We start from the raw sequence: 13,884 nt of genomic DNA on the forward strand, positions 1-13,884 counted from the left end.
ACGCTGCGCTCTTCCCAAGTTATCTTCAAACGCCAGCACCCCAGAAAGTTTCATGAAAAAAAGAGAGAGAGAAATTGAGAGAGAGAGAGAAAGAGAGAAAAAGAGATGGGGGAGAAAAGCAAGCCCAGAGCTCCCTTAAGCCCTGTGCCCCTTGCCAAAACCTCCGCTGTCTCTCTTTCTTTCTCTTTCTCTCCTTCACCTAATTATACCCTGGTGAGTTTATTAATCAACTTGTAAATTATTTAGCAAGTAGCCACACGCTACTACAAACACACGGCGTGGGAGGACCGGCGAAGGTGGAGTGGGGGGGGGAGAAAAACCCAGCAAAAGTCCCCGAGGATTTTTTTTTAGCGATGTTCAGGCAGCGTGTGCGCCTGGCTGTGGTTTTATTTCATTTTCTTTTCTTTCTTTCTTTCTTTCTTTTTTTTTTCTTCATCAAATGAAGAAGAAAATAAAACCCAAGCTTACCTCTTAGACAGGAAAATTTACCTAGCCTTTCAACTCGCCGAGAGGCTGGATAAATTATGTCTTTCTCAAAACCCTTTAGATACTGTATATATATATATATATATATATATATATATATATATATATATATATATATATATATATATATATATATATATATATATATATATATATATATATATATATTGAAAATAATAAAATGAAGCAGAGGAAAAGCAGGGGGGAGATTTACTCTCGGTTAGAGACTGTTTAGAGACAAGGTGGGGGTGGATGTGGAGGGTGAACCCAATAGGTGATCCCAAATCTCCCAAACGGTAGAGGCCACTCTTCAAATCAAGAAGAATAAAAGGAAATAAAAAGAAGCCCTGGGATCAAAGGAATCATCCTGTTTCTTTCTCGTTTGTAGTAAAATAAAGGTGTGTGGTGGTGGGGGGGGGCTCAGATTCCCAAATTCCCACCCTGTTCCTGCTCACTTCTCCAGCCACGAGTCAAAAGAATTTCTCCCACCGGGAGAAATTCAAATATGATTCCCTTTTTTTTTAAAAAAAAAAAAGGCAAGGCAAACAAGAGCTTGGTGAAAATGGGTGGTTTTGAGTGGTCTCCCTTTTCAATTTTAGGGCAAAAAAAAAGCAGGGCGAAACTCTGGGGCAGACAAGAAGACTGTTTTTTTTTCCTTCTTTGCCAAAAAGACCAGGTTGATTTATCTGGTTGTTATTTTAGGCAGCCCAGGAGACGGTGAGTTCTAGTCCCGCCTTAGGCAGGAAAGCCGGCTGGGTGACTTTGGGCCAATCGCCAGGAGACGGTGAGTTCTAGTCCCGCCTTAGGCAGGAAAGCCGGCTGGGTGACTTTGGGCCAATCACCAGGAGACGGTGAGTTCTAGTTCCCTCTCAGGCATGAAAGCCAGCTAGGTGAACTTTGGACCAGTCAGATAGAGAGAAAGAATTGTAGTCTGCCTTAAAGCTGGCTGGGTGACTTTGGGCCAGTCACCAGGAGATGGTGAGTTCTAGTCCCGCCTTAGGCAGGAAAGCCGGCTGTGTGACTTTGGGCCAGTCACCAGGAGACGGTGAGTTCTAGTCCCGCCTTAGGCAGGAAAGCCGGCTGGGTGACTTTGGGCCAGTCACCAGGAGACGGTGAGTTCTAGTCCCGCCTTAGGCAGGAAAGCCGGCTGGGTGACTTTGGGCCAATCACCAGGAGACGGTGAGTTCTAGTTCCCTCTCAGGCATGAAAGCCAGCTAGGTGAACTTTGGACCAGTCAGATAGAGAGAAAGAATTGTAGTCTGCCTTAAAGCTGGCTGGGTGACTTTGGGCCAATCGCCAGGAGACGGTGAGTTCTAGTCCCGCCTTAGGCAGGAAAGCCGGCTGGGTGACTTTGGGCCAGTCCCTCTCCCTCTCAGCCCAACCCACTTCACGGGGATGTTATTTTTGGGAGGGAAACAGGAATTATTTGCAGAAATATTTTACATAAATAAGAAAAATAAATGAGATAAACCTTCTCCCCACTTGGGAGAATTAAGCTCAGAATTAATAAAAATGGACCCTCGAATTAATTGGATTAGTCTTATAGGGACCCGTCCCCAGGAACAAACGTTGGCAAGGTGATTCGACTTTCTTTTGTCCTCTGGCAAAAAGCCGGCGGTTATCCACTTCCACAAACCTGCCACCCTTTCCCTTACCTGGCCATCCTCCATCCAGGTAAGGCTTAATGAACTTCCCGAGTCTGTTATCGCTGGTGGCAGCTTCCTTAAGCATTTGCGCACAGCAAACTGAGAAGAAGGAGAAATGGGAAAAGACAAGGTTAATTTTTTTTAAAGAGGGGGGGAGAAAAAAAGGAGGGAGGGAGGAAGGGGAAGAAGGAAGGAAGGAAGGAAGGAAGGAAGGAAGGAAGGAAGGAAGGAAGGAAGGTGGGAGGTCAAGTGAGAAAAAGGAAAAACAGAAAAAGACAAGGTTAATTTTTTTAAAAAAGAGGGGAAAAAGAAAAAAGGAGGGAGGGAGGGAGGGAAGGAAGGAAGGAAGGAAGGAAGGAAGGAAGGAAGGAAGGAAGGAAGGAAGGAAGGAAGGAAGGAAGGAAGGAAGGAGGTCAAGTGAGAAAAAGGAGAAACAGAAAAAGACAAGGTTAATTTTTTTAAAAGAGGGGGGAAAAAGGAGGGAGGGAGGGAGGGAGAGAAGGAAGGAAGGAAGGAAGGAAGGAAGGAAGGAAGGAAGGAAGGAAGGAAGGAAGGAAGGAAGGAAGGAAGTCAAGTGAGGAAAAGGAGAAACAGAAAAAGAGAAGGTTAATTATTAAAAAGGAAGGGGGGAAAGAAAAGAAAAAGAGGGAGGGAGGAAGGGTGGAAGGAAAAAAGAGAAAGGGAAGCTCAAGTAGAAACAGAAAAAGAAGGTTAATTTTTAAAAAGGGGGGAAAAGAAAAGAAAAAGGGAGCGAGAGAGAGGGAGGGAGGGAGAAAGGGGAGCTCTGAGAAGATGGGAGAGGAGAACAGAATAACGAAAAGCAAAATAATAATAATAAAAAAAAGCTAGATGTGGAAAAAAGGGACACTGAATAATATAAAAGCCGTGGGGTTTCAGGCAGTTTCTCCATCAGATACCCCCCCCCTCTCTCTCTCTCTCTTTCTCTCTCTCTCTCTTTTCTTTTTTCCCCCCTGTCGCTTTCATTTTGTAAGGTCGAGAGAGAGAGAAAGAGAGAGAGAGAGAGAGAGAGAAAGATACTCATCCAAATAAGGCACAGGAACACGCAGGAGAGCAGCCGGTGGGCTTCTCCTCACCGATCACAAACTTATAATTACGGAAGGAACTTGCAGAGGAGAAGATCTGAGTTTCTCCCGGGTGGAAAGTTCTCCCAAAGCACTCAAAACTCCTGGGACACGACTTTAGTCTCCTCCTCCGATCTCTGCGTTGACATTTGAACAGTCCACAGGAGGATAAAATAAATAAATAAATAAATAAATAAAAATCATCCCAGTTTGACTTGAGGGAGTGTTTACGAATCCACCCGTGTAATTTTCTGGCTGGAAGAGATTGGTTACTAACAAACTTTGGGGATTTTCTTTGTAGGACTTCCCAAGTCTGGCTGCTCACCAGAAGAACACCTGGTAGTTCTCCAGCGAAGCATCCCTGGAGGCTTTCAAGGAAAGACTGGTCAGCCATTTGCCCAGAGTGGTCTAGGGTCTCCTGCCTGAGCAGGGGGCTGGACTAGAGGGCCTCCGAGGTCCCTTCCAAGTCTGTGATTCTGTACAGGTAGTCCTTGACTTACAGCCGTTCGTTTAGTGACCGATCAAAGCGACCTAGGGCAGCATCCCCAGGGTCATGTGATCAAAATTCAGACGCTTGGCAGCCGATTCGTATTTACGACGGTCGCCGTGTCCTGGGATCACAGGATCCCCTTTTTTTTTACGACCTTCTGGCAAGCAAAGTCAACGGGGAAGCCGGATTAACAACCGTTAAGTGTTACTTCACGATTGAGGAAGGAAGATGTCGTAAAACGGGGCAAAGTTTACAACAAATGTTTCACTTAGCAACGTAAATTTGGCGGATGAATTGTGGGCTACTGGTGTACCATTTAAAGAGTGGTACATTCTGCCCTTTTCAAAAGCTACTCCTCTCTTTATTTAGGGATGAAATCTTAAAAAAATCTTAAAATCTTACCACCTTTAAAAAAATCTTATATCTGGGTCCCAGATACAGTAGAAAGCCTGTTTCTTTTAGACTCTGCAGCGATTTTTTTTCTTGAAATTGGCAACTTTAAGATGGGTGAACTTCAACTCCCAGAGTTCCGCAGCTAGCATGCTTTGAAGAGGTCTGGACTTCAGCTCCCAGAATTCCCCGGGCAGCACGCCACTCATTTAACAACAGCCTTGCTTAGGAATGGGAATTGCGATCGTAAATCGAGAAGATTACCCGTAGAGGAAAGAGCGCACAAAGAAACAAACAAAACAAAACAAAAGGAATATTTAGGGAACACCAACCATTGATGAGGCCGTATTTCTGCGCGAGCAAGGCTGCCTGCAAACTTTTCCCGGATCCTGGAGGTCCGCAGAGAAGAATCCGCGGTGAAAACGGAGCGTGCGTCTGAGGTGGTTGTCGGACATGCGAAAGAACTATTTTGAAAAAAGGGGGGGAAAAAAGTACTACCGTCGTAAAGGAGAATATTTGTAGCTCAGGCGTTGACGTCAGGCATCCTCGGCGCTCTCTGAGCTGGGTTGTTTCCTTGCAGAAAACAATGCTCTACTTTGTCTGAAATAGTGTAAGGTTTCCTGCCTATGCAGGGGGTTGGACTAGAAGACCTCCAAGGTCCCTTCCATCTCTGTTATTCCATTCAAGGAGCAGTGACTTGCCCTGTCAGTGTTGGTCTTGGGTAGTTCCTTGATTAGGCTGTTGTGTATTGTTAACTTGTTTGTCTGATTTGGTAGTTCCTTGGTTGGTGTATTTTTTACTGCTTGATTGTTGCTCTAGTGCAGGGGTGTCAAATTCAATTTCACGGAGGGCCGCATCAGCATGGCGGTTGCCCTCAGGGGGCCGGGTGGGTATGGCCAGGGTGGGCGTGGCCTACTGGGTGGGCGTGGCTAGAGTGCGTATGGCCTACTGGGTGGGCGTGGCCAGCTCTACATCGTTTGCATTAAGGGTGCCCATGGGGGGGCCTGGGCAGGAGTGGGACAGATCTGAGGGTCTCTGGCAGGAGGAGGGTCTCTGGGCCAGGGCCAAGGCAGTGGGGGCCGTTCCCTCCCTGTTTCCAGGATGGCTTCATGGGCCGCATGAAACCACTTCGTGGGCCGGATCCGGCCCCCGGGCCTTGTGTTTGACATGTCTGCTCTAGTGTTAATCTTGGAGTGCACCTCTGCTTATCTGGGTGTTGACTGCTGGCAATACACATCTAATACATATCAAGGACCCGTTCCCTATCCCATGACATACAATTTTCCCTCCAAAGTCTCGTGTTTACACACTGCATCCTTGAGTGGTGAAAGAAACTTGCTGAAGCGTTCATACTTACAGATACTCGCAACACGGATTCCAAGTTGCTCCGAGTTTGTGAACACAAACTGAACCCCAAGTAAACATTGGCTAACCAGAACTAGCTTATTTCTCTTCGCCCCAAGCCGCCATATCCAAGATACAAAGTTATCCGGGTAACCAGCCTGCTTACAAATGAGGCTTAATTTGCAGTAAATAACCAAGTTAATTAGAAGTAATGATCCCCCAGACTCCACTTCTAATTATTCTTTTTAAAAAAGAAAAAAGAAAAAAAAAAGGAAAGAAAGAAAGAAAGAATCTAGAGATGCTTGATGCCTCCGATGGAAGGGGGGGGGGGAAAAGGAAGTTTGTTTGTTTGTTTTATCATTCCAATTTTCAATTTCTCTCACTGCATTATTAATTAACCATAATTAATATTCAGGCTGCAGGCATGCATTTGCCATCCAAGGCATGAATTGTTTATGAACGATGATGTGAACTTTTAAATTTAATTAAGTAATTTAGAGGTAATTAATCTGTAAATTCCAAAGATAAACTTCGGCTGCCTTGTTTTATACCTTAGAAAAATAGAGGCCTTGAAAGGAGGGAGAGGCCTTTTTTTTCCAAGGCTGAAGTTGTAGAAAGAGGCTGTCAGTGGCACACGCTTGGGAATAAAGCCATTATTTTTTTTATTAAAAAGAAAAAAACACCCAACTTTAGAACAAGCGATTTCTCCGTTTGCCTACTAAAGGGCCCAAAGCAAAGGAAAGAAGTCATGTTCAAAGCTAAGACAACAGACCGAGCCAAATGAGAAAATGTCCCTTGCAAGGATTCCATGATTGTTCTTTCTCTCGTGGGACTTGCGGCTGTTGCGGTGTTTCTCAACCGTGGCAACTGGAAGATGGGTGGACTTCAACTCCCAGAAAGCAGGTGGGCTGGAGAATTCTGGCGAGAGAGATCTTGGAATCCTAGTGGACGATCGCTTAAATTTGGGCCAGCAGGGTGCTGCAGCAGCCAAAAAAGCCGAGGCAATCCGAGGCTGCATTAACAGAGGGTTAGAGTCAAGATCACGAGAAGTGTTGGTACCGCTTTATAATGTCTTGGCAAGGCCACACTTGGAAAAACGGCATCCAGTTTAGGTTGCCACGATATATATATAAAAAAAAAAGATTTGGAGACTCTGGGAAATGTGCAGAGAAGAGCAACAAAGATGATTATGGGACTGGAGGCTAAAACATACGAAGAACGTTTGCAGGAATTGGGTATGGCCAATTCTAACAAAGAGAAGGATGAGGGGGTGACATGATAGCAGTCTTCCAATGTCTAAGGGGCTGCCACAAAGAAGAGGGGGGGTCAAAGCACTTGAAAGCAGGACTGGAAGCAACGGATGGAAATTAATCAAGGAGAGGAGCAACCTAGAACTAAGGAGAAATTCCCTGACAGTCAGAACAATTAACCAGGGGAACGACTTGCCTCCAGAAGTTGTGGGTGCTCCATCACTGGAGGTTTTTAAGAAGAGATTGGGCAACCATCTGTCTGAAATGGCATGGGGCTTCCTGCGTGAGCAGGAGGTTGCACTAGAAGACCTACAAGATGGCTTCCTACTCTCTTGTTCTGTAGGACAAGGATGGGAGCTGAAGTCCACCCATCTTCAAGTTGCCCAGGTTGAAAAAACACCGGTCCACTGATTGACACCATTCTATTCCAAGGAGGACTCATACATGAAGGTGTGTCCGACCTGCTCCTACCTTGCCAGAAGGCATCTGCACAGAGTTGGTCTGCGTTGATTAACTTCATGGATTTCCCAAAGGATTGAACGATCCCTGGGAAGTTTCGGTGATATTCCAGCAACCTCTGAGCGGTCTCTTTTTCAGATATGCCTCTGGGCGCCTTCAAACGCCAACGGACGTCTTCGTCAGTGGGCCAATCAAAAGTGGTGTGATACACCTCTGGTGTTAAAAGATAAAGACCAGGCATGAGAGAGACTTGACTTAAATTCTGGGGAAAAAAACATTCAACTTGCAAACCAATCTTATTCTTGGATAATAATAATAATAATAATAATAATAATAATAAAATAATAATAATAATAAAATAATAATAATAATAATAATAATAATAATAATAATACCCGTGTCAACCATTAGTGCCAGTCAATTTGAGTGTTCAGTTGACTGGGTTTCATATTTAATGAATAAAAGTTATATAATAAAGTTGGAAGGGACCTTGGAGGTCATCTAATCCAAACCCCTGCTCAGGCAGGAAACCCTATACCATTTCAGGCAAGTGGCTGTCCAGTCTCTTCTTAAAAACCTTCAGTGTTGGAGCATTCACCACCTCTGGAGGCAGGTTGTTCCACTGGTTAATTGTTCTAACTGTCAGGAAGTTTCTCCTTAGTTCTAGGTTGCTTCTCTCCTTGACTAGTTTCCATCCATTGCTTCTTGTCCTGCCTTCAGGTGCTCTGGAGAATGGGCTGACCCCCTCTTTTGTGGGAGCAACGGATGGAAACTAACCAAGGAGAGAAGCAACCTAGAACTAAGGAGGAATCTCTTGACAAAACAATTAACCAGTGGAACAACCTGCCTCTGGAGGTTGTGGGGGCTTCATCACTGGAGGTTTTGAGGAAGAGACTGGATAGCCATTTGTCTGAAATGGGATAGGGTTTCCTGCTTGAGCAGGGGGCGGGACTAGATGACCTCCGAGGTCCCTTGCAACTCTGTTATTCGGTAAACTCGGATGCTTCTTCCCTTTCTTTTACTGTCCAGTTGATCTTGGTCGTTGTCTGAAATGACATAGGGTCTCCTGCTTGAGCAAGGGGTCGGATTGGAAGACCTCCGAGGTCCCTTTCAACTCTGTGATTCTGCTAAATAAAAATACCACCCAACGGTGGATTTTAAAGTTTAGCAAATAAACAAACAAGACCCAGATCTCAGCCACCTCGCCGGGACCGTGGGGAGGGGAGGCCTGTCTGATAGGATGAGGGACTTTGACAAGATCCGGTCTCCAAACATCGGACAGGGCCAGGCTGCAGCCTGACGGATCAGACTGTGAAGCTTTTGTCACTGTCGATTTCCATCGTTGCAGAACTGCCACGGCCTCAACCGCGAAAAGTGCCCCCCCCCCTTAAGATGTACCTCCGGTGAGTTCATCCACCCTCTTTCCCAGATTCCGCTCGATCAGCACGATATCGGGAGCGTAGAGCACCACTGGAAGAAATAATTGAGGAGAACGTTAGCAGTGCCAGGCTGAAAATTGGTCTGTGTGTGTGTGTGTGTGTGTGTGTGTGTGTTTTACCCCGTACTTTCAGATTAAATCACACTGAGGTTCTCCTCGGTCTTATCTTGGGTAGCGTGAAATCCACCTTTAGGTTTATTTCATCGCCTTTGGGGGTTCTACGGGCTAGTCCTCGACTTACAAGGACTTTCCTTGCTTCCGGATGAAAAGCGTTGGCGTACACTGGGAAAAGCAGCTTAGGACTGTTTTTTCACACTTTGTGAGCCTTGCGACATCCCCAGGGTCACGTGATTCGAGATGCTGGGCAACTGGCATGCACTTAGGACGGTTGCAGAGTCCCGGGGTCACGTGACCCCCCCTTCTGCAACCATCTGACAACCAACGTCAAGGGGGAAAGCCAGATTCGCTTAACCACCGTGTGACTAACGAAACAACTGCAGTGATTCTCTTCACAGCTGTGGCAAGAGAGGGCAGATAAACGGGGCAAAGCACACTTAACGACTGACTTGCTTGGCAATGGGAACCTTGGGGTCCACTGCGGTTGTAAACTGAGGACGTCCTGTAATTGCGCCACGTGCCCAGCAGTAGCAGTTCAAAGCTATTGGGTGCAAACTAGGAAGCGTTCGAAGGGAATTTGAGAAGGCGAGTCCGTACCGACATGTCTAGGAATGATGCCCCGGACTTGCAAGGACCTGGCGAGTTCTCGGCTGTCAGGAAGTCCTTCAAGGATCCAACCCTGGAGAACAAGATATGCAAAATTAATCTCTCACGCTAAGGAGCATCTGCAAACCAGCCCACGGAGGGCTTCAGATTTCAGAGCTTGGGGGTCTGGTGAAGTCCCGAAAGTGGAAGCTGAACACGGACATGGTGGGTGAGTCTGTGAAGATCCTCTGCTAGCTTGAGATTAGGCCACAGCAGAAGACGAGCTGTCAACAGTGTGACCAGCCCCACCACTCAACTGCCTGGTCCCTGAGACAGACAGACAGACAGATGATAGACAGGTAGATGATAAATAGATATAGAATAGGTAGGTAGGTAGATATGGATAGATAGATAGATAGATAGATGATAGATATAGATTAAAATAGATTAAAATAGATATAGTTAGATTAAAATAGATAGATGAAAATAGATACATACATGACAGATGGTAGATATAGAATATAGAGATAGACAGACAGACAGAATATATATATATATATATATGAGACAATATAGATAGATAGATAGATGATATGATGGATGGATGGATGGTTGATAGATTATAGATAGATAAATAATAGGCATAGATAGATAGATAGATAGATAGATAGATAGATAGAGATAGATAGATAGATAGATAGATAGATAGATAGATAGATAGATAGATAGACAGACAGAGACAGACAGACAGACAGACAGACAGACAGACAGACAGACAGGAGAAAGGGAGAAAAGAAGGAAGGAAGGAGGGAAGGAAGGAAGGAAGGAAGGAAGGAAGGAAGGAAGGAAGGAAGGAAGGAAGGAAGGAAGGAAGGCAGGCGTGGAGGGAATGGAAGGTAGCTTGACAAACAAGTTGTCTATGATTAAGCCTATTTCAAAGTGCAGGGCTAATACATTATAAATAAGCCCCTCTAAAACAGATATATGGGTCACTCTCTCCCTCTCCCACCCCCCACCCCTGCCAAGGTTTCCCTGTGCCGAGAGCCCAGCCAATCCCTAATTAGAATACATTAATCCACCAGCTTGACACTTCAGTCGAACGTCCACCGCTAAGGTACCCCACTCGCTCGGGCTTGGCGCAGGTTTATTGATATTCCGCTGGGTTCCCCCGGCCGAACCCCCCCAGCGGTCGGCTTCTGTTTTATCCCACATCAAAAGGGCTGTATGCTCAGGGCACTCCTCACCGCCCCTCCCGCCCCCACCCCTCCACCCCCCAAGGCTGCCTGCCTGCCTGCCTGGCGCAGAGCCGGAGGTCTGAAACAGCTGCGAGCAGAAATGGTATCACAGGAGGGACAACTTCCAACAGATGTCAGAGAGGGGAGGGGGAGGAAGGAAAGGAGGAGGAGGAGGAGGAGTGGAGGAAGGGACAGCGTGGGTGGTGGTGGAGGAGAGATGGAACAGCGGGGTGTGGAAGGAGGCAACCCAAGTTATATCCAAGTTATATATCGACCGTTGCTCCCCCATGGGTCGCCCTTAAAGAGTCATTATCGGCATCTTCAGATGCTCAAGACTTCCATGGGGGGTGGGAAGCTATGGGCCAGGAATCCCTTCTTGGATAAATCACCCAGCTGCAGGGGGTCCTCGCTTTACGGCCCCAACTGAGCCCCACATTTCTGTTGCTCAAGGAAATTTTGTCCCGTTTTACGACCTTCCTTGCTGTGGCTAAGCGAACCGCTGCTGCAGTTGTTAAGATAGTAAGACGGTTGTTAAGTCAGTCTGGCCTCCCCCATCGACTTGGCTTGTCAGAAGGCCGCAAAAGGGGGGGGTCGAGTGACACCCCTACCCCCAGGATGCTGGGACTGTCATAAATAGGAGCCAGTTGACAATTTGGATCACCTGACCAGGGTTTGTTAAGTGTGAAAAGGGGTCAAAAAAAGTCCCTTTTTGTTCCGGGGCTGTTGTAAATTCAGTCGCCAAGTCAAGGACTACCTAGTATAATATAATATACTCTGCGCTGCCTACTCTTTAAAACCAGCTGCCTGCTCTTCTGGCTTTGAAGTGGCTTCTGGCTGCAGAGTTCTCTTGGCGTCTATAAATTTATTTCGTTGCCTGGAGATGCCAGCCCTGAGCCGAGTAATGCGCAAGGATGCCGAAACCTTTGCCCCCCCACACACACACACCCCGAGCTGCCGGCTGCGGTGGACCTTGTGCTGCAAGACACACAGCCCTTGTTGTGATGGCTGGTGATTCTAGCGGCATTTGCATTAGGGGAACAAGCCCTCCAGGGTCCTGGCAGCCCCATCGATCAACCCGAAGGGGCACTTTGGAGGAGGCAAGCGACAGCCTTAAACCCCGGCGTGTCCACAGGCACACAAAACTCAACCCAACCGGCAAGAGGTGGGAAGTAAGCCGGGCAATTAAGGCCGGCCGAATGGCACCGGGAGGAGAAATAAAAGAAAAAGCGAAGGAACAGAAAAAGCTTGGCAGGCCCAGTTCACACAATCTTTTTTGACATTTTTCTTCCAGCGTAATAAATATACCGACTTGCCTTGCAAGTCCCACGCCATAAAACCTGGCTGGGCGGTTGTAAAGGAATCCTACAATTTCTGCAGGATTTCCCTCCCACTTTTAAGCTCCTTTACTGGGGGGGGCGGGGAGGGAGGGGGTTTGTGTGTATTGATAATTCCACAATTCCCTGTGTTAATTTTTTGGTGTGGGGGGGTGTCAAACCCCTATTCGCCAGATCTCAGCTCTTCCCTTTGCATGCTATCCGTCGTACGTACGCTGCAGAGACAGTCGTCAAGGTTCATGCGTTCCTCAATCAGCTGGGCCCACAGATTTTCAGGAATGTTCTAAACAATCATTAAAGATAGAGAAGGAACACACGAGTTAAGGAGAAATAGACCTGAAGTAATCAAGAAGGGAATAATAGCCCAATCGACCAGCTCAGAACATTCTTGCCAACACAGACAGGGCAAGCCACTAGACGCAGGGGTCTTCAAACTTGGCCCTTTTATGACTTGTGGACTTCAACTCCCAGAATTCCTCAGCCAGGCATGCTGGCTGAGGAATTCTGGGAGTTGACGTCCACAAGTCATAAAAGGGCCAAGTTTGAAGACCCCTGCACTATAGTATAAAACCGAAGCAAACCCCACCCTTTTCTAGCACTGATGGTGTTACCAAGTTGGGTGATGAAATGTCTGTAAGAAAATAACCAAGCTCAGAGAACACCTGGGACCCCAGTTATCCTCCTCCTCCTCACTGCAAATCCCACTCCCTACTAACTTTGTGTTCTATTAGGAAACATTGAAGAGAAGGATGAAGAGAAGGGCAGAAGATTCATAAAAATATGGCCAGTTAATACCTCTTGGGGGTCCCTGGTACTCTCTGAGCTTGGCTGGTTTTTCTGCAATATTTCATTACCCAACTAGGTAACACCTTCAGTGCTAGTAGGGTGTGGGATTTGCTAAGGGGAGGAGAAGGGGGGGAGGAGGAGGAGGAGGAGAACTATGGGGTCCTTCCTTCCCTCTGAACTTGGTGGTTTTCTTGCAAATGTTTCGTTATGTAACTCCATGAGTGCAGTGGCAAACTCTACACTCCTTTGCACTGATGGCGTTGCCTAGTTGGGTCATGAAACGTCTGCAAGAAAACCACCACGCTCAGAGGGCCCCAAGGACCCCACAGTCCAGCCCTGAGACACAAATATTCTCTCCTGTTGGAACATCAACAGTGCTAGAGAGTGCGGGGTTTATATAAGGAGCTACAGGAAGCTCCTGGTGATGAAACATCAGCAAAAAAAAACCAAACGAAGAGAGCACCCACCCCCACAATCTTCCTCCTCCTCCTCTCCACAAAGCCCTGTCCCTTCTCCCTTCTTTACCTAGTCAGGTAAAGAAACATCTGCAAGAAAACAAGGCAGCTCAGAGAGCACCAAGGACCTCAGAGCTGAACCCTGAGCTACAAATATTCAATTGGTACTCTAGTTTTTGGTATGAGCCAGCTTCAGCACGATGGGAGGGCTCTGCTCTGGAGTTTCGTCCGTTTTCGTCGGAAGAGACCCATCTACATTAAAGCATCTCCAGCAGGCAACTGAAAGATTCAGTTGATCAGCCTAAGGCTATCCGCAGAGAAAGTTTCTCTACCAGTTGGGTAAAATATCCAAGTTTCCTCAGAGCTGTGCTAAATTATGAGTTCACGGCCATCTCCAACCGCTTTGCTTAGCCACAAATGCCGTGTCTCGGCAGTCTCGGCCTTAATCCATTTTTACCGGCTTCTTTCTCATTTCTTCGTTTCCTCCCTTTTAAACACGTCTTACACAGTTTCTCACTGGTTTAACGAAATCAATCCCCAAGCCCTTTTACAATGAAATTGGGTCTTACGGGCCCAACAGTTCAACCCTGAGCTACAAATATTCTTTTCTATCAGAATATCAACAGCGCTAGAGTGTGGGGTTTATATAGTCGCTACAGGAAGCTCCTGGTGGTGTCACCCCGTTAGGTAATGAAATATCTGCCCCCCAAAAAACCAAACTCCAGTTCAGAGAGCACCGAGGACACCACAGTCATTGACCTCCTCCTTCTCCTCCTCCTCTTCTCTT

General features: G+C 46.7%; 1 protein-coding gene across 8 annotated transcripts in view; it reads right to left on the reverse strand.

Moving 5' to 3' along the window:
- Window positions 1-13,884, reverse strand: part of AK8 (adenylate kinase 8) — a 48,024-nt gene that overhangs the window by 21,450 nt on the left and 12,690 nt on the right. For all 8 annotated transcript variants that reach the window (XM_081339735.1, XM_081339734.1, XM_081339732.1 and 5 more), the window contains 6 exons: window positions 12,071-12,139; window positions 9,300-9,381; window positions 8,546-8,617; window positions 7,160-7,360; window positions 4,427-4,558; window positions 2,142-2,231 (listed from right to left, as the gene is read on the reverse strand). In XM_081339735.1, coding sequence (XP_081195861.1) covers window positions 2,142-2,231; window positions 4,427-4,558; window positions 7,160-7,360; window positions 8,546-8,617; window positions 9,300-9,381; window positions 12,071-12,139 — 646 coding nt within the window. The remainder of the gene's footprint in view (window positions 1-2,141; window positions 2,232-4,426; window positions 4,559-7,159; window positions 7,361-8,545; window positions 8,618-9,299; window positions 9,382-12,070; window positions 12,140-13,884) is intronic.

This window comes from Vipera berus (genome assembly GCF_964194415.1).
Source record: "Vipera berus genome assembly, chromosome: 15".
NCBI classification, from domain to species: domain Eukaryota; kingdom Metazoa; phylum Chordata; class Lepidosauria; order Squamata; family Viperidae; genus Vipera; species Vipera berus.